Source organism: Typopeltis vanoorti, chromosome 18 (genome assembly GCF_054136105.1).
Source record: "Typopeltis vanoorti isolate ZY-2024b chromosome 18, IOZ_Tvanoo_1.0, whole genome shotgun sequence".
NCBI classification, from domain to species: Eukaryota; Metazoa; Arthropoda; class Arachnida; order Uropygi; family Thelyphonidae; genus Typopeltis; species Typopeltis vanoorti.
The window spans coordinates 28,243,460-28,262,059 of record NC_143566.1 but is presented as its reverse complement, the minus strand read 5'-3'; the positions used below and the strand labels follow the sequence as shown (position 1 = coordinate 28,262,059).

The following is an 18,600-nucleotide window of genomic DNA, read 5'->3' as shown; positions in this document are numbered from 1 at the left end:
TCCAATGAATAAAATGATGCATGCAGACAACTAGATTATATTACAGAGTAATGAAGATCTGCAAAAATCCCTTTATGTATTAGCTAAAACAAGCTAACAATACAATCTAAAAACTTCACAAAAGAAAACAAACATCATGGCATTTAAAGATGAATCATTATTATTATTATTCAGGCCTCCAAGGAGTCAAAAGACTCATCGAGGGAGGTCCTTTCTAAGACATAAAGTCTGTCAAGACTCATCGAGGGGAGGTCCCCCCCTGAGAAACACAAAGTTTATCATACCACTCTTTAAACTCACTGACTGTTCTCGCTCCCACCACTCCATCAGGCAATGCATTCCACGGCTCAACCACCCTTCATACAAAGAAACCACTCCTTACCCTCTTGCTCACAGTTTCCTTTCATAACTTCCAGGGATGGCCTCTTGTCATCACTCCTTCCCGCTGATCAACCAAGCGAAAGAACTCCCCAGTGTCAACCCTGTAACCACCTCTCAACAGTTTAAAAGTCTCAATCATATCACCTCTCCTTCTTCTATCCACCAAACTCTGCAGTCCACATTCTCTCAGCCGATCCTCATAACTATCCTTGTACAGTCCTGAAACCATCTTTGTATCCTTTCCACAGTTAATTTATCCCCTTCAAATCCAGGGGACCAAATCTGAGAACAATAGTCCAAGTGTGGTCTGATCAGAGACTTATACAACGGAATGATAACCCTCTTATCTCTGCAGGTCAGTGTCCTTCTCATAATAGCAGCAATCCTCTGTGTTACCTTCACCACCTTTGCAATATGTCCCCTAAACTTCAGGTTTCTATCAATCATCAACCCCAGATCTCTTGTCTCCCCTACTTCCTCCAGTATAACTCCTCCCATAGAGTATGCAGCATCCCATCGATGTTTCCCAAACCTCAAGACCTTACATTTTGCTGCATTAAACTGACACCCCCATTCATTTGCCCATCTATCTAGCTTATTTAAATCCTCTTGCAGGGCTACCACATCTGCACTATTATTAATAATCCTTCCCAGCTTCGCATCATCTGCAAACAACTGAATATCCCCCTGCAATCCACTGGCTATGTCATTGATATAAAGGTTAAACAATATAGGTCCTAGTACTGAGCCCTGTGGGACCCACTTGTAACCCTCTGCCTCCTGGAAACTGCTCCACCATACACAACTCTCTGATACCTATCAGACAGCCAATCCTGAATCCAGTTGACCAATCTGACATCCAGACCCATGTGCTGCAACTTAAATATCAGCTTATCATGTGGCACCCTGTCAAATGCCTTCGCCAAGTCTAAGAAAATTGCAGTATATGCCTTTCCCTCATCTAATGCTCTTGTAACTTTATTATAAAAGGCTAGCATATTGCTAAAACAAGAGCGTCCTTTCACAAATCCATGTTGATTCTCACAGATAACATTACCCTCATCTGCCCAATGCTGTACACGGTCCTTCACTACTTTCTCCAAGATCTTAACAACTACTGATGACACACAGACTGGCCTATAATTAGACACTTCCAGTCTGTTACCACCCTTATGCAATGGCACTATCTTACCTTCCTTCCATTCCCTGGGCACCTTTGCCAAAGCCAGACTTTCATTGAAAAGCCACGTTAAAGGTATTGTCAATTCCCTAGCACATTCTCTCAAAACTCGTGGCGAAATACCATCCAGTCCCACAGCTTTACTGACATCCAGAGTACTCAGTATCTGAAACACACTCTCCTCCTGTACCTCCAGCCCTCGTACCAGTCCTATCCCTCTAGCATTAAAACTGACTCCTCTAGGATGAAATACTCCAATAAAGTGTTCATTGAACAATTCCACTATGTCCTCTGCATCAGTCACTCTATTCCCATTTTTATCCCACAATATCATTCTTCCACAGTCATTTCTCCTCCTACTGGCCACATAGCTAAAAAATTCCCTAGGATTTTCTTTGGATCTTAGGGCCAATCTCCTCTCATATTCAAGTTTCGCTTTCCTTACCACACGAGTCACTCTTCTGGCCTGTGTCTTATATTCCTCATGCATCTCTTCACCTGTCTCCTTATATCTCTTCCATAGCCTCTTTTTCGCATGCAATTCCTGTTTAATATTGTTTGTCATCCACTTTACTCCAAATTGCGCCCTCTTCTTCACTCGTGGTATACAACTTACCATTGCTGATAACAAATATTCTTTCACAATTTCCCACGCACTGGTGATATCCCAGCCTTCCAATTCCTCCCTCCATGAAACTTCCCGAAGTTGACGTCTAAGACTATTATAATCACCTGCCTTATAATTCCACATAAGTTCCCGTCTCTTTGATACTCCTGCATGTCTATTCATTTTCCAAGTCAACACCATATGGTCACTCTCTCCAACTGGTGGGAGAGACGTCAACTCAGTTATTATCAACTCTTCTGATGCTATAACCAAATCTAAAATTTTTGAACCTCTTGTTCCCTCTGTTACATGTTGCCTAAGACATTTGTCCCTCAAGAATTCTAGAAATTCCATTCCCCTATTGTTACATGCATCTTCCTCTCTCCAATTTATACTACTGAAGTTAAAATCTCCGATAACAATCATTCTTCTTGCACTTGCCAAACTTAGCTGTCTAAACATCTCCTGGTCCCAATCCTCTGTGCTCCTGGGTCTGTAGCAACACCCCACTAAATATCCTGTCTTGCCTACCTCTACCTCACACTCTCAAAATCATTTGTCTCACTTCCTTCCAAATTCTCCACTCTTAGAGGACATAGGTCATCACTTATCATAAGCAGCACCCCACCACCACGCTTTCCCCTCCTATCCTGGTGAAAAATGCTATACCCAGCGACTTCTATTCCTGTTTTTATATCCCCTTCTGTCAACCACGTCTCAGTGATCGCAATAATTTTTGGCCAGGCTGATGCTATCTGCGCCACCAATTCCTCTCCCTTATTCTGGATACTCCTGGCATTAGTATACAGCATATAAATGCCATTGTTTCTATACCCAGCATTATCCCTTCTAGACTCCACTGGGCTCAGTCTTACCTAACATTGTCTCCCTTCTCCCAAGTATCCATTCCCACAAGAGGCCACCCCTGCTATCATCCTCCCTAGGACACACTGACTCGTTCAGAACAGCAATCTCTCCAGATGCCTACGTCCTTCCTCATTCAAATGTAAACGGTCTCTCGCATACAACTCCTCTCTTTCCTCAAACGCACTCCAAGCATCCACATATTGGGTGATTCTACTGGACCTTGCCAAGGCCTTTGACAGGATTCCACATGGAATTCTAATCAGTAAATTGCAGCATATGGGAATGGACATAGGGTTGGTGAGATGGATAGGAGGATGGTTGACGGAGAGATATCAGAGAGTGGTTTACTCGGGAGTAGAGTCCACAAGACGGCCTGTGACTAGTGGTGTGCCACAAGGATCTGTTCTTGGACCACTGCTGTTTAATTTGTTCATAAATGATATAGGAAATGATCTGAAAGGAACAGTTCATTTGTTTGTGGATGATGCGAAGTTAGGTAGGGCAATAGTGAATGCAGATGACGTCAAAATTTTGCAGGATGATTTGGATAGATTGGAGGTCTGGGCTAAGGAGAATGGATGTCAGTTTAATGTGGCAAAATGTAAGGTTATGCATTTTGGGGTGAAAAGATTGGCGGCAGTTTACTGCATTGGTGGAACCCTGCTCCAGGAAATTGATGAGGCACGAGATTTAGGAGTGTTGGTGGATAAGGAATTGAAATTTAGGGGACACATTGCAAAAGTGACCAAAACAGCTCATCAAATCACTTGGTTGCTGAAGAATACGTTGACAAGCAGAGACAAGCAGGTTATTGTTCCTCTCTATCGAGCCTTGATAAGACCCCATCTAGACTACTGTGCTCAGATTTGGTCACCTAGGTTTCTTCTTGATGGGGAGGAGGTGGAGAGGATCCAGAGGCGAGTGACCAAGATGATAGCAGGTCTGTGGAATGAACTGTATGAGAACAGGTTGAGGATTTGTGGGTTGCAAAAACTGGTTGATAGGCGGAGGAGGGGAGATATGATTGAGACATTCAAATTACTGAAGGGTTTCTATAAAATTAATTCAGAAGATATTTTTGAGAACAGGGCTGGTTGTGGGAGGACTAGGGGACATCCATGGAAACTGGGCAAAAGTGTGGTTAGTAAAGGTGTTAGAGCTGGGTTCTTTACTTTTAGAGTAGTGAATGAGTGGAATGCGCTCCCTGAGTCTGTAGTGGATGCTGTGACAGTGAATGAGTTTAAGGCGAGGTATGATAGATACTGTATGAATGTCAGATAGTTGTGATGAATATGATTGGGGCCTCCCTCGATGAGTCTAATGACTCCCTGGAGTTGCCCGTAATAATAGTAATAGTAATATACCAGTCCTCTCTTGTCACACATTCTCGCTATTATGCCATTCAATATCACCGCTCTTCTGCTCAGCTCATCATTATCATACCTAGGCAACACGCACACTATTTTTCCTCTCTCTGTCTTCTTCTGTACAGTCTCAAGCAAAAATCTCATATCTCTTGCTGCCCGACTTACATTACCACTCAAGTCATTCGTTCCTACCATCACAATCATCTCATCCACCCTTTCACTTCTCTTAATTGCCATAGCCACCCTTTCTATTGTTCCTCCTGGCAAACACTCCTCACGCATCCTATCTTGAACACCACGGATCATTGAGTCGCCATACATTATACCTCTTACCATTCCCTCACGCCTATTGTTTCCATTCTCTCCTCTTCTTTCATTCCCATACCTCTCTCTTCTACTGTTTCCATTCTCTCCTCTTCTAGCATTCCCATACCTCTCTCTCATTCCATCTCTCCTACCGTTTCCATTCTCTCCTCTTCTAGCACTTCCATATCTCTCTCTCATTCCGTCTCTCCTACTGTTTCCATCCTCTCGTCTGCTAGCATTCCCATACCTCTCTCTCATTCCCTCTCTTCTACTGTTTCCAATCTCTCCTCTTCTAGCACCCCCATACCTCTCACTCATACTCCTTAAATTCTCTCTCTCTCCTACTCTGATTCGCCTTGCATTTATCTCTTAATATCATAATAGAATAAAGATAGTTATAGAAGATCAAATGACAAAGCAGGTGACAGTTTGGTATTTAGGTTGCATAATGACATCCAAAAGCCAAAAAATCTAGATGAAGAACTAAATAAATTTTAGAAAATCTGTGCACCAATTTTAAGGACACTGGGAAAAAAAAAAAAAAAACTGAGTAATCCAACTTACTGTATTATAAGATTTGGAGATGTGAATTGTTAAAACAAAAGATCAAAGCCAAACACAGTGGGCAGAAATAAGATTTTTAATAACAATTAAAGGATGAATAAAATTAAACTATAAAAAAATGAAAGCATTAGAAGAGAGCTAGACATTTTAAATGAAAAGATCAAGGAATGGAGAGGGGAGATGAAAGTTATACAGGATGGATAAAGATCAGCTACCAAAAGATGTGGATAAATATAGACCAAAGAGTAAAAGAGAGAGGGGAGGGTTTACTTGTAAGATGGAAAGACGAGTGAAACTGCAACAGGCAAATGTCTAATTCTTGATGAGAAGATGCATATTTTGATACAGGTTTATGGTTTCTAAACAATTAATTCTTTTGGACATAATTTAAATATTTTAATTCCTAATTTGAACAAATACAAATGTTTTATTTTAGGGATAACAAAAAATTTATTATGTATGTAACAATGTAACATAAAGCATTCTATCATGGATGGCTGTATGCAATTATTGAAGTTGTAGTTTGTCTGAATTATTAAAATATATGAATCCCTTTTGGAGCTCTGTTGGCATATATTCTCTCTAAAACTAGGCCTCCTGTAACATACATTTTTTAAAGGATCATACCACTCAGCTATTTGGCCTATTACACAAAATGCAAGAAGTTGTGGCAAATATCAATGATTACCAAAATCCCCTTTAATGAGTTGTATACGAGATCTGCTCAAAAGAAATATTTGAACATGATATATATTTTGATGTCTCGTTATCACAATTCCTTCCAATGGATGACCAGGAATGCAAAATGCCAATCCAGAAGTCTTGCACTGCATAGTGATAGCATTCTATGTGGGCAGAACATAACAAATTTGTGTGTGGAATACACAATAAAAAAACAGGGGAATAAAATAATTTTAGTACATAAACACATATTTAAAAATAAATTTTAAAAAATTACAAAATTTTCAATAGTAAACTTGAATGATGGGATCTACAGTTCAAGTAGTTTTATGAACTCATCTAAAACAAAAGTGCATTTTAGATAACTTATCCTCTAACCTTATGTTTTATAAGTCCTTTATAAAAAACCATGTGGTAAAGTCAACCACATCTGCTGCATTAGGTGCAGTCATGTTATCTATGCTAAAGATGAGACCAACGTGTTAAATATGTGTCTGTGCAAGAACAGAAAATTAATAACAGTTCCTATTTTTAAACATGCTAAAAATAAATAATTTTTGTAGCAATGTTGAGAAGTATTTATTAATGATGTTCTAGATATCCCATATTACAGTTCAGCATCAGTACTAGGTTTAACAGTTAAGAAAAGTCTGTCCATCCAATGCAAATTGCATGCATTTGGAATAACAGTTACGGGACACACTGCAATTACCAATGTTACTTGCTACATACTTGCAGTAGGTTTAGAAGAGAAGAATATCATTAAGAGTTCAAGAAACAGACTGTGGTTTACAATTAATAGTGCTTTCAACACTATTGATCAATGACTACAATGAATTTCATCAAAATGCGACACTTAATGCTACCTGCCACTTTCAGCTCAGCATCAACAAGTGGCCATTCATCATAAATCAGATGTAGCTTTACTAGAGGACTTAGATCAGGTTAAATGGGTAAATAAATGGGAACATAAGTTCAAAGTATAAGGTTTTATAATTTAATTATGCAAAGATGGGATGCAGGGCAGAGGAGATAAGAGATCTAAGGATGACGATTAACTAGGACTTAAAATTTAAAGGGCACGTTGCTAAAATTATTAGGACAACAGAAGAGATTATAAGCAAGGAGATTATCGTTCATTGTATAGTCTTGATCAAGCCACTTATGGATTACTGTCCACAAATCTGGTCATCTGGTTTTCAAAAGGATGAACACATTAAGAAGAGTACAAAGAAAAATGACTCAAGTTTTTGGTCTTAGTAATGCTGAGTATAAAGAACGGCTGAGAAAATATAATTTGCTAAGTCAGGAGGAGGGATGATATTATTGGGATATTACTATAAGTTTATAAGAGGTTATTACCAGATTAATGTGCAACAGATCCTCTTGTTCTCCTCCCTATCTTCCTTATTCTTCATTGAATAGAGGAAATAGGAGGAGAACAAGAGGATACGGCTGGAAGATGTATAGTAAGAACGTTAGCAAGGAAGTGGTGAAGAACGGGTTTTTTTTTTGCGTGGAGAGTAGTGGGTGATTATAATGCACTGAGTGTGGCAAATGCAGAGACTGTGAATATGTTTAAGGAATGGTACAATGCATTAAACATGCAACAACAGGATTTCCACCATGAATTCTGACTGCTGGAGGTCTGATAAATTTTTAATTATTATTACTATACCTTTTAAACCCTAAAATTCCACTGTTACTATTATAACAGATGTTCATGACTAAACTATGCTGTGATTATAAATGAATTGAAGTAATATAGCAAGAGCATTCAGCCAAAGCTGGAAATAAATTTTCTTGAGAGAGTACTATAAATTTTTAATTTACATGCACATGGTTCACTGAAAAGATGCAATGTCAATTCTGCAATTAATATTCTTCTACTATTTTAATTAAAATTGCTGACCTAGTTGGCCAAGTGGTTAGTGTATCCACTCTCCAGCCAAAAGGCTACTGGTTCAAATCCTGCTGCAGGGATGGATGTTTGTGATTATTTGTGAAAATACAAGTGGTGGTAGTGGGTAGTAGATACCATGGTGTAGATCAGCGTTTCCCAAATTTTTCCTACGATGGAACACCTCACAAATCCTGAAATTTTAACAGAACACCTTGGTTAGAGTTGCAGCATTTAAAACCATTCCAGGCTCATATCAATATTAATTTTGATAATTTTTCACGGAACACTTATTCACTTTCCCTGGAGAAGATGATGCAGTTCACTGTAGTTGGTGGATTTGAGGGGTGGGGACAGAGAGCTGTAGAGTAGGTACCCTCCCTCGATGAGTCCTTGGAGGTGTCACATGATAATAATAATAATAAATAAATAAAAAAAAACAGTGGCATTGCTTATTTGTGGGTTGCAAAAATTGTTTGATAGGCAAAAGAGGGGATATGACAGAAACATTTAAGTTACTTAAAGGTTTAATAAGATAGATGCAGAGGAAATATTTTAGCACTTGACTATAGGGGTACAGAACAAAAAAGTATCCCTGGAAGTTGAATAAGACAGTGGCTAGTAAGAATAGAGGCTTAGATGGATTTTTTTACTCAGAAAGTGGTGAATGAGTAGAATGGGGTGCAAGATTTAGTTGTGAGTTTTGTCTGTTAATAAGTTCAAGGAGAGGTAGAATACTGTGTGGATAGTTTGAGTCTCAGATAATGAGTTTTCAGAATTCATGCAGGTGTTTGTAAAATAATAATCATCCAGATTCTTATAAGTATACAGGATATTAATTGTTAACATAAGTAATAAGGGCAAACCAAAAAATTGGCTTTATGTATCTTTTAAACGTAGTGCATTTAATTTTCATAGTAGGCATGGCTTGGTTGAAAAGCATGAATGCTGAAGGCAAGATTAAAATTCACAAATGGGTATAAACATTTTGCAACTACTCATATACCACATGGAAAACTATTACAAAAGTCTGAGCAAACGGGAATGAATGTGATGCTAGTAGCATGGATAGGGTGGCAAACAGACACCAGAGAATAGGATATGGTGGAGTGCTATGCTAATCTAGGAGAATGGGGGTGACTAATGGGGTACCTAAGGGTTCTGCCTATGGCCTTTACACTTTAATTTGTATATCAATGATATAGAAAAAATTCAAGAGGGGATATTCTGTTGTTTGATGATGATGCAGATATCCTGCAGGATGATTTATTTGATGATATATTTATTTGACATACTGATGGTACTGGACTGCAGAAAACTGATAAGGCTACAGGGCATGGGGATAATGGTGGAAAACAAGCCAACAAGTAAAGATAGAGAAGATTATTATCCCTCTTTATAAGATTATAATTCGGCCACATCTTCACTACTGCGATTTGGTCACAGGTTTCTTAGGGATCAAGAGGAGATAGAGAAGATTCAGAGATGTTGACAGGTCTGTGGCATACTCCCTATGGGGATAGGTTGTAAGTTGGAAAGTTTAATTAATAGGTAGAAATGTGGGGACATGACAGAAACTTTTAAGATATTAAAGAGGATTTATAAAATTGATGGACAAAATTTTTTTTCAATATATGACAAGTAATTGGAAAACTAGAGACCATCTGTAGAAGTTGAGTAACAGTGTGGTTAGTAGGGGTGTGTGGAGCAGATTTTTTTTCCTGCATGGCGAGTGGCGAATGATTGGAATGGATTGCAAGAATTAGTTGCGATTATGCATTTACGCGATCGTAAGAATTATGCGGTTTCCCTGACACTAAACGAGTTTATGAAGAAGTGCGATAGGTTTTGTGTGTATAATAGTCAGTTTGGCTCTCCCACGATAAGAGAATTCCAGTACTCCATGGAGATATGGTATAATAATATGCAGAATGAAACTAGCCGGTGTCGTGATCACGATGCTCAACAAGGGTATGTTAATTTAGGGCAAGGGAATACGCTTATCTTGATACCGGATTTCTCCGAATCCAGATCACTTTTTTTAATTCCCAAAGCAGTTTTTTTTTTTTTAATTCACAAAGCATTTTTTTTTTTTTTAACAATAAGCGGCACAGCAGACGATGCGATGATTCAAGGCTTACATAAATTACGATACCGGCTAACATTTAAACTTAAATAACGCATTGTGGTCACCGTTAATACAAATCATGCCAAAGGCATGCGTGTTTCAATATGCTGGCTAGCATAAACAAACCTGGTTTGGTCCGAATCCACCGCGTAATCGTAATAAACTACTGCCATGGAACCGACCCAATACAGATGCCATTTTTCGTCCTTAAGGTAGATGTTGGGAAGGACGTGATATTACCGGACAATTCGCAGCAGCAGCGCCATTTGCAATGAACATTCCGCTATACATACTATTTATTGAAGAATTGGTAAATTCATTCTTAAAACTGCTAAAACTTTGTGGGGGGGGGGGGGATTCTCCGCTATTCCCATAACTTTCGACAATGCACAGAAACAGACTTTGGATACATTGATACAGTACTCTGAAATTAAGCAAAAAGAGCTCTAGACTAAACTGATGTTCTAAAAATCGGTTCTTCCGTATATATTATTATTATTATTATTATACGGGTATTATAGCTGATGAACAGTATCAAAATATCTGTTCATCAGCTACCCATGGAGTCCAAAGACTCAGTGGGAGATCCAAACTATCCACACAATCTATCATACCTCTCCTCGAACCCATTAACAGACAAAGCACTCACAACTGACTCGGGCAACCCATTCCACTCATTCGCAAATTTTCAAGCATAAAAAGTCTACTTCTCACACCCCTACTAACCACAACTTTATTCAACGTCCAGGGATGACTTCTTGCTCATGTCCCACTAGCCAAGGCTGAAACATTTCCCCTGCATCAATATCCTATAAAACCTTTAAGAAACTTAAATATTTCTATCCTGTCCCATATTTTTCTCCTATCAACCTACTTCTATAATCCATACGCCCTCAACCTATCCTCATAAGGAACATTCCACAGACCAATCACCATTTTGGTCGCTTGGCTCTGAATCTTCTCCATCGCTTTCTCATTCCCAAGAAACCAAGAGGACCAGATATGAGCACAGTAATCCAGATGTGGGAGCATCAAGGCCTTATAAAGAGGAATCACAACTTCTTTATCTCTATTTGTTAGTGTGCCGTTCAAGCCAAGAAATGGTATGGGCTACCATAGCAATATGTCCTCTAAACTTTTACTCTCTGTCTACCACTATCCCTAAATTCAACCCACTTTCTGGAGTACATTTCCATCAATATGGTAAACAGCTTGTAATCTGTTTATCAAAAAAGGAATAATTTTACATTTCTCTACATTAAACTGCTACCCATTATCTTTTGCCCATACTGACAGCCTATTTAAATCGTCCTGCAACCTCTCCAAATCGTCTTGATTAACTATTACTCTAACTAATTTTGCATCATCGGCAAACAACAGAATATTTCCTTTCAGTTTATTTCCTATATCATTTAAGTACAAATTAAACAGTAGTGGTCCCAGCACGGAACTTTGCAGCATACCACTAGACCCTTTTTGTCCCACCAGATACTACCTTTTGATATCTGTGCATCAGCTACCCCTCTTATCCACATAATCAGTGTCATATCTATTCCCATTTATTCTGATTTGTGTAACAGAGTTCCATGTGGAACTCTGTTACACAACTGTCAAATGCCTTTGCAAAATCTAGCAAAATCATAGTGTAGCCTTTATCCAACTCAGCTGTTACTCTATTATAAAAAGTTACTAACTTATAAGTCATGACCGACCCTATGTTTCTCCTCATACAGTATGATATTTTTATCCACCCAGTCTTGAATTCTCTTTTTGATCGATTTTTCCAATATTTTTCCACCACCACCACTGAGATACTGATTGGTCTATAATATGCTACTGATGTCTTAGAACTTCCCACGTGCAAGGGAATTATTTTGCCCTCTTTCCACTACCTTGGAACTCTACCAGAACTGTGAATTAAATGCAGAGCCTAGTCAGAGGCATTGCCAGTTCCCTTACACATTTTCGCAAAACACGAGATGAAGTTCTATTTAAATCCATAGTTGTACTTACATCCTAGTCAGGTTATGGCAGAAACCTGACTAAGATGATGTACCCTTGCAAAGCGGTCATTCATAAACTCAACTATTTTATCTGCTTCTCTCAACTCGTGATCACCATCACTTATTAAGGTTAATCTTACATAGTCATTCTTCTTTTTACTTGCCACATAACGAAAGAACTCTTTAGGGTTTCCTTTGGCCTGCTCGGCTAGATTCCTCTCATAATCTGATTTTGCCTTCCTTGCTGGTCACCTTTCTTGCCTGAGCCTTGTATCGTTCATGAGATTGCTGGTAATCTTTCTCTTTAAATACTCTGCACAGCATTTTCTTCTTCTGCAGCTGGTGCCTAATGATATTGCTAATGCATCTAATTTCTATCCGATTAACCTTCCTTACCCTAGGTATACAATTTAATATTGCTTCCTCTAGATCAGTGGTTCTTAACCTTTTAGTAGTAGCGGTCCCCTAAGTATCCCAAAATATTTTCGCGTCTCCCTAGTTTGTAGTAACATAATAGTAATAATAATCAAAGTTCTTTTTAAAAAAAAGACACTGATTTCATTTAGTGATTATAATGACAAAAAAATCAGAAAAGAGAAATCAGCTTCTTAAACATTACTGTAAAAACTTCACTAAACTGCGTAATTCAGGTTACTAATACAAAACGATACAAGTTTGAAACAAAGTAAAATAAAGACCAAAAAATAATTATTTTAAGAGATTTCAAAATTTTAAAAACTATTATAATTAGGAAATCAAATAATATTCTTTCTTCATTTTATTAGGGGTTAAATTTTAAGAAATAACAAATCAGTATTACAGCACTGAAAGTTTCGAAAATTAATTGAACTCAAGAAGCAAATCCTGTAAGACGCACTTGATGTCGTTAAGTTCTATGCATTCGTACTAGTATTGTTTAAAACTTCAGAGAATCACTTCTATCACCCGTTCACAGGTCCAGTAAGTAATGTCACGACTTGCAGTATTGCCAGCAGTGAAAAGTCGACTTGTGGCGCCACCATAAAAGAAATTATTACATTAAACTGCTTAATTCAGGTTACTAATACAAACCGATACAAGTTTAAAACAAAGTAAAATAAAGGCCAAAAAAATAATTATTTTAAGGGTTTCAAAATTTTAAAAGCTAGAAACGCTCTATAAATTTTCCAGACCTCTAGGGGGTCGCAGCACACCGGTGAAAAATCACTGCTCTAGATGACCCTTAACTATATCCCATGAACAGCTAATTTCCTTATCCTGCAGTGCTTTATGCCATGGCACAGATTTAAGCTTCTTCTAATCACCTGCCTTGTAGTTCCACATATACCCCCTTTCTTGATAGAATATTCCTTATATACGATCTCCCAAGTCAAGACCGCATGGTCACTTTCACCAATCGGCAGCAATGTGGTCACCTTGGATATGGATAGTTCTTCTGATCCTAGGACCAGGTCTAATACTCTCACTCTCCTAGTCACCTCCATCACACGTTGCCTGAAGTAATATATCTTGGTAAGTGTATAAATTTCATCTCCTTCCTTCCAATCTATATATCCATAGTTGAAGTCCCCCTAAATCATCACTCGCCCTGTATTCATTGTACTAATTTTCCCCGGAGTTCCACGGATTATCTGGAAGACATTCAGATCATTCGTGGAAATCCTTCGCCTATAGCAATATCAACTGTATATTTTGTCTTACTGGTCTTAATCTCACACCAGACTGCTTCAAATGAACAGCCACCCTCCCAGCAATCTTCTATTCTTTTTCGCTGCACTTCATTCGTTAATATCAGTGGTACTCCTCCGCCATCCTATTTTCTGTATCATTCATGAAAATTCTAAACCCTTTACATTTTATTCCTGTAATTACATCATCAACTGTTAGCCAAGTCTCACTAATGCTTATAACTTTTGGGGAGGTTGCACAAACCAATACCAAAACTCCTCCCTCTTGTTCCTGATACTTCTGGCATTAGTATTCAGAAACTGCAGCATCCCCTTAGGCTTACCCACCTTTACGTATTGAACTAACTACTTTGTTTAATATTTTTGCTTGAGAGACTAGATTCCTTACCTGGTCATTTTCACACGCACTCGCCTTATATGTGCCTTCACACAAACTCACCTGCTTCCAATCTAATTGCTTCTATTTTTCGAATTTGCACTTCAATATGCGTGGTGAACAAAGCCCTCTCTAGACACCTAACACCGGAATATTTAGATGTAATTCATCAGCACTGTACAAATTCTTTCGTCAAACAGACCACACAACCACAAATCCTTCATCATTCCTTTTTCACAACCTACATATAGACTCATTGGCTAACAATGCTCTCTTCCTCAGTTCATCTCTATCAAAGCTTGGCAGGAGACCCTCTTCACCTTCTCGCTCGTCAGTTTTGCCACTTCTAACAACTACTTTACATCCTCCCTCATAGAATTTCTCGCCTCTTAAATCGTTTGTGTCAACCAAGACAATCATTTCCTTCTACATAGCTTTTTGTATCACGATGCGTGACTAATATCGTGAATTTTTGTACCAGGGAAACACAATTTTGTCCAACTTTCATTAAGTACTTCCTGATCATCGAGTCTCCGTACATAATTTTCTCCTTAACTCATTTTTGTTGTTTGTTCGCTCGGTCTTTATTATTATTCCGGATCATCGGCTTCTTTCTCTTTCCATCCCTGAAAATCTGTTGATGCTTCTCAAATTTTCAATTTCGCGCTTTGTTCTGTGAAGGAGAACAGCTCAAATGTACAATTTCTTTATCAATATCCACTTTCTCCCCTTTTTCTGTGGCAGCACGTTCGACATTAATATCATAATTTTCCATCCTATCGTCAATAGTCACCTAACAGGCACTTTCGTTTGAAACATTTAATACACACTCTCTCTCTCTCTCTCTCTCTCTCTCTCGTTTCAATTTCCTTCCACATGTCCTTTAATTTTTTTGAGGAATATATTTCACACACATTGCACTGCACAAACTTCCATAAATTCGAATCACGCGCATGGTGGTATTTGCTGCATTGTTCTGCTACGCATTGGCGTCATACAGACAATATGGTATTAAAAATAATAAAATAAAATAAAAACAAGGTTTACTTACAAACTAAATAGCTCAGTCAATCACATACCCAACAAAAACTGCAATAAATATATCTAATATTATCAACTAAATTATGAAAATGTTATTTATCCTTCAGGAGAGCTAAAACCACTCTACTCACACAGTATACCAATATTCCAATTCCAATTTCATCTCCATTTTTCCTTCCAACTGGACTGAAGCCATGCATTGCCGCATGGAGCCAAATATGCATAATACTCTCCAAGGTATCGTATAAGAAAATAACTAATTAACAAAATGGACATATTTTAAAAATGTCAACATGACATTGTCGCCTAGTCACTTTACCTGAAAGCCAGTGGAGCAAAAAAGATATGACATTCGGTCAGTAGTTAAGGGCCTCCGTGACAGAATATTTTATCACCTATTTAAATTTCCGCACTTAAAAAAAAGGGCTAAAACGTTCTTGTGTACTTCCTTTCGGTAATAAACTTTGTTAGAGGATTGATCAGTGAATCTACTACCACTTTTATTCCACATAAGGAGTAGGCATGGCCGTTTTAGCCTTATCTTATCTAATTTTTGGAGGCTAAGGGTGTCAAGACCACCTTAAGCCAATCAAAGATAACTCATGCAGATGATGAATACTTTTCAAACGTTGTTCTGCCATGCATTAACAACATGCTAACTATATCGTATTTTAAAAATACAATATTGTCCAGTGAAGAGAATATTGTAGACAATCGACATCTCTTGTTCCTGACCTAACGCAATATATATATGTCCAAAATAGTGTGGGTTCCATGGTCGATTTTCTTGAGTTACAATATTAAAAACTCCAGTTTCTGGGAAAACATTACTTGCCAATATCAGAAATCGACTAATTCGAGAATAGGTCGAAGAAAGGCTTAGAAAAGTTCCTATTGTTGGCGATTTAGAATCAAACTCATAATGGCCTTTCTTTTTTGGGATGACGAAGTGCTATGGGATGCAAGCACCATTTCCACACGGCTATACAAGGCTATTAATATAACAAATATAAAGCAGAATACAATTTTTACGGTCTTGATGTGATTCATATGTACTATTTAATCATAAATATCTGGCACTTGTTCATCTCAACTCTCATTTTAATATGAAAGGCATTGATATGGAGTTAGACTAATCTGTGCTGCTGACAGACTTCAATCATTTTGGGAAGACTTTCCGGTAGATTTTCGTATATTGCTATGGTAATTCCCTCTCATTCTTCCAGAAAAGTATTAGTTAGGTCAATCAGTGATGTGAAACATTGGCCAGGATTACAGTTCATCCGAGACGTATTCAATGTGTTGAGATCAGGGATTGGTGAAGGTCTGTCTACTTCTTTACCATCCATTTCATAAAACCACTCCTGCACAGATCTTACTTTGTGAGTATGGCACTGTCGTGTTGATGTAGATAAGGTTCTGAACAGTCTTCATAATGTTAAAGGAATAGAATTGCCAAGAATATCATTATAGGACATTCTTCAACACTGTTACTGTCCCATTTAGAGCCATGGGAAAATAGCTCCAGATCATGATGCCTCCTCCATGAAGCTTTAAAGATGACACAACATATTCGACAAGGTAGAGTTCTTGGCACCCTAAACTGACTTCTACGTCGAACTGCCAGATTTTGAATAATGATTAATATCCACACACACCGCTAATGTTAGCGGTGTGTGTAGCTACATGGCCATGGAAGTCCATGATCTTCTACTCCCGACAAACAGTTATGGTGCATTACTTTGCAGTGGCATTTCTGAACTTCGTAGTGAGTGTTTAATCGAGGAAGGATGATTTTTATTTCTCTTTACAGATTTCAACACTGGGCAGTGCTGTCTGTGCTTTTATGTTTAGCTGAAAAATATGTTTAGGAACACAGAGGCGTAGCTAGGGAGGAGCGGAGGGGCGGCACTTTGAACCTTTTTGAACTTTTGCAGTTAATTCTAAAACACGGTCTCAAGAACTAATTTCCAAATATTGTAATACTACTGCGAATTTTCCCACAATTGCTGTAAGTGTTGCTAGTTGTGAGAGGAGTTTTTCTAAATACAACTGATTAAGAATTACCTACATTATTATGAAATAGACTTCGCCAATGTCACCGGCGATTTTGCTAACAGAAAAGCAAGAAAAATAACATTTTAGAATGTTGAAATTAAAGTTTTACTTCATAGTGTTTTAATTTATTTCCCTATACCTCGTTTTGACTTTTTGTAGTATTTTTGGTGTGTATTGAGAGGTGCGACAAACTCAGGGACCGCCCCGGGAGGCAAAAGCTCTAGCTACACCACTGTAGGAACACTTTCTAATGAGACTTTCTTATGATGTGTCTCTAAAGGGAGAAGATTTCTAAAAAACATTATTGACGATTAGAATTTTCTTAATTTCTCGTGTAGTCTGAGATCCGTTTTCGTAGCTTCAAGCACTACTGAGCTATGCTCTTTTTGATAATTCATTTTGCCAAATGGATTTTTTTATTACTTTTTTTTCATCTTTCTGCTTCAGCTCCATTAAATCCTCTACTGAACAAATTGCACAATGTCACCTGTTTGTATGACAACCAAAATTTTATCTCTCAGTATTTTGTTCATATTTGGTGATTTTAACATAGAATAAGTTCTTCGATTGACATTCTGTTCTGTCGATGCCTTTACATAAAGTTTTCCATATAGCATTCATGGTTTTTCACTTCAATTCGTTTGGAGTTATGGCCAAAGCAACTAAGGTTATGAGGCTAGTGCGTTGTGCCTGTAAATGGAGTGAGTCCTGCAGGTTTGACGATTAATCATGATGAAAAAAAAAACCCTCCAGCTTCGTATAAAACCTGCTTACTTCGATGCCTAAAAATCTGATGCTGTGGATAAAATGAAGGATGGGGGGGAGGTAACACAATTGATCAAGAAGGTATAGTTACTGTATTAATCTACCACAAATCAGGCGTTCATCAGAGAGACAGACTTAGATTTGATGGGCGAGGACTTTGCTCACGATCTCTTTTCTAACATCTCCAATACGATTCTCAATATGATTCAAATTTGTGGTAGCCAGGGAAGATGGTGGAAGTTGCTGTTATGCTCGCTAAACCACTGCTGAACAATTCTTGCACGAAGAAGAGTAGTTTTGTCATCGATGAAACAACCGTCATCTGCCATATAAGAAAGTCAACATTGCAGGATGGTCTTGATCGACCTCAATGTTCACATATTCTTTGGAGAACACCCAACCCTCCAGCCATCTCAGAGGTTCTGTTTTGTACTAACAGAACATACCCCACATCATAACTCCACCTCCAGGTGGAGTTTTGTGTTTACAAAACAAGCTAGGTTTATTCTTCATGGAGCTCCCTACAAATTTTTTAACTAACATTGGTACAGGTGTTCGTGAATCATCAGACTACGTAATTTTTCCCAGTCTTCCAGAGTCAAGTCCTGGTGTTCCTAACACCACTGTAGACGAACATTTGGTTCTTCACAGAAATCAGTAATATCCTTATATGCATGTGACTCAATAT

General features: G+C 38.1%; 1 protein-coding gene across 1 annotated transcript in view; it reads right to left on the bottom strand.

Moving 5' to 3' along the window:
- Cyt-c1 (Cytochrome c1) overlaps positions 1-10,233 on the bottom strand; it is a 149,104-nt gene extending 138,871 nt beyond the window's left edge. Inside the window, exon 1 of the mRNA XM_090407947.1 lies at positions 10,108-10,233. Within this exon, the coding sequence (XP_090264073.1) occupies positions 10,108-10,179 (72 nt within the window). The 5' untranslated portion in view covers positions 10,180-10,233. The remainder of the gene's footprint in view (positions 1-10,107) is intronic.
- Between the last annotated feature and the right edge of the window lie 8,367 nt (positions 10,234-18,600).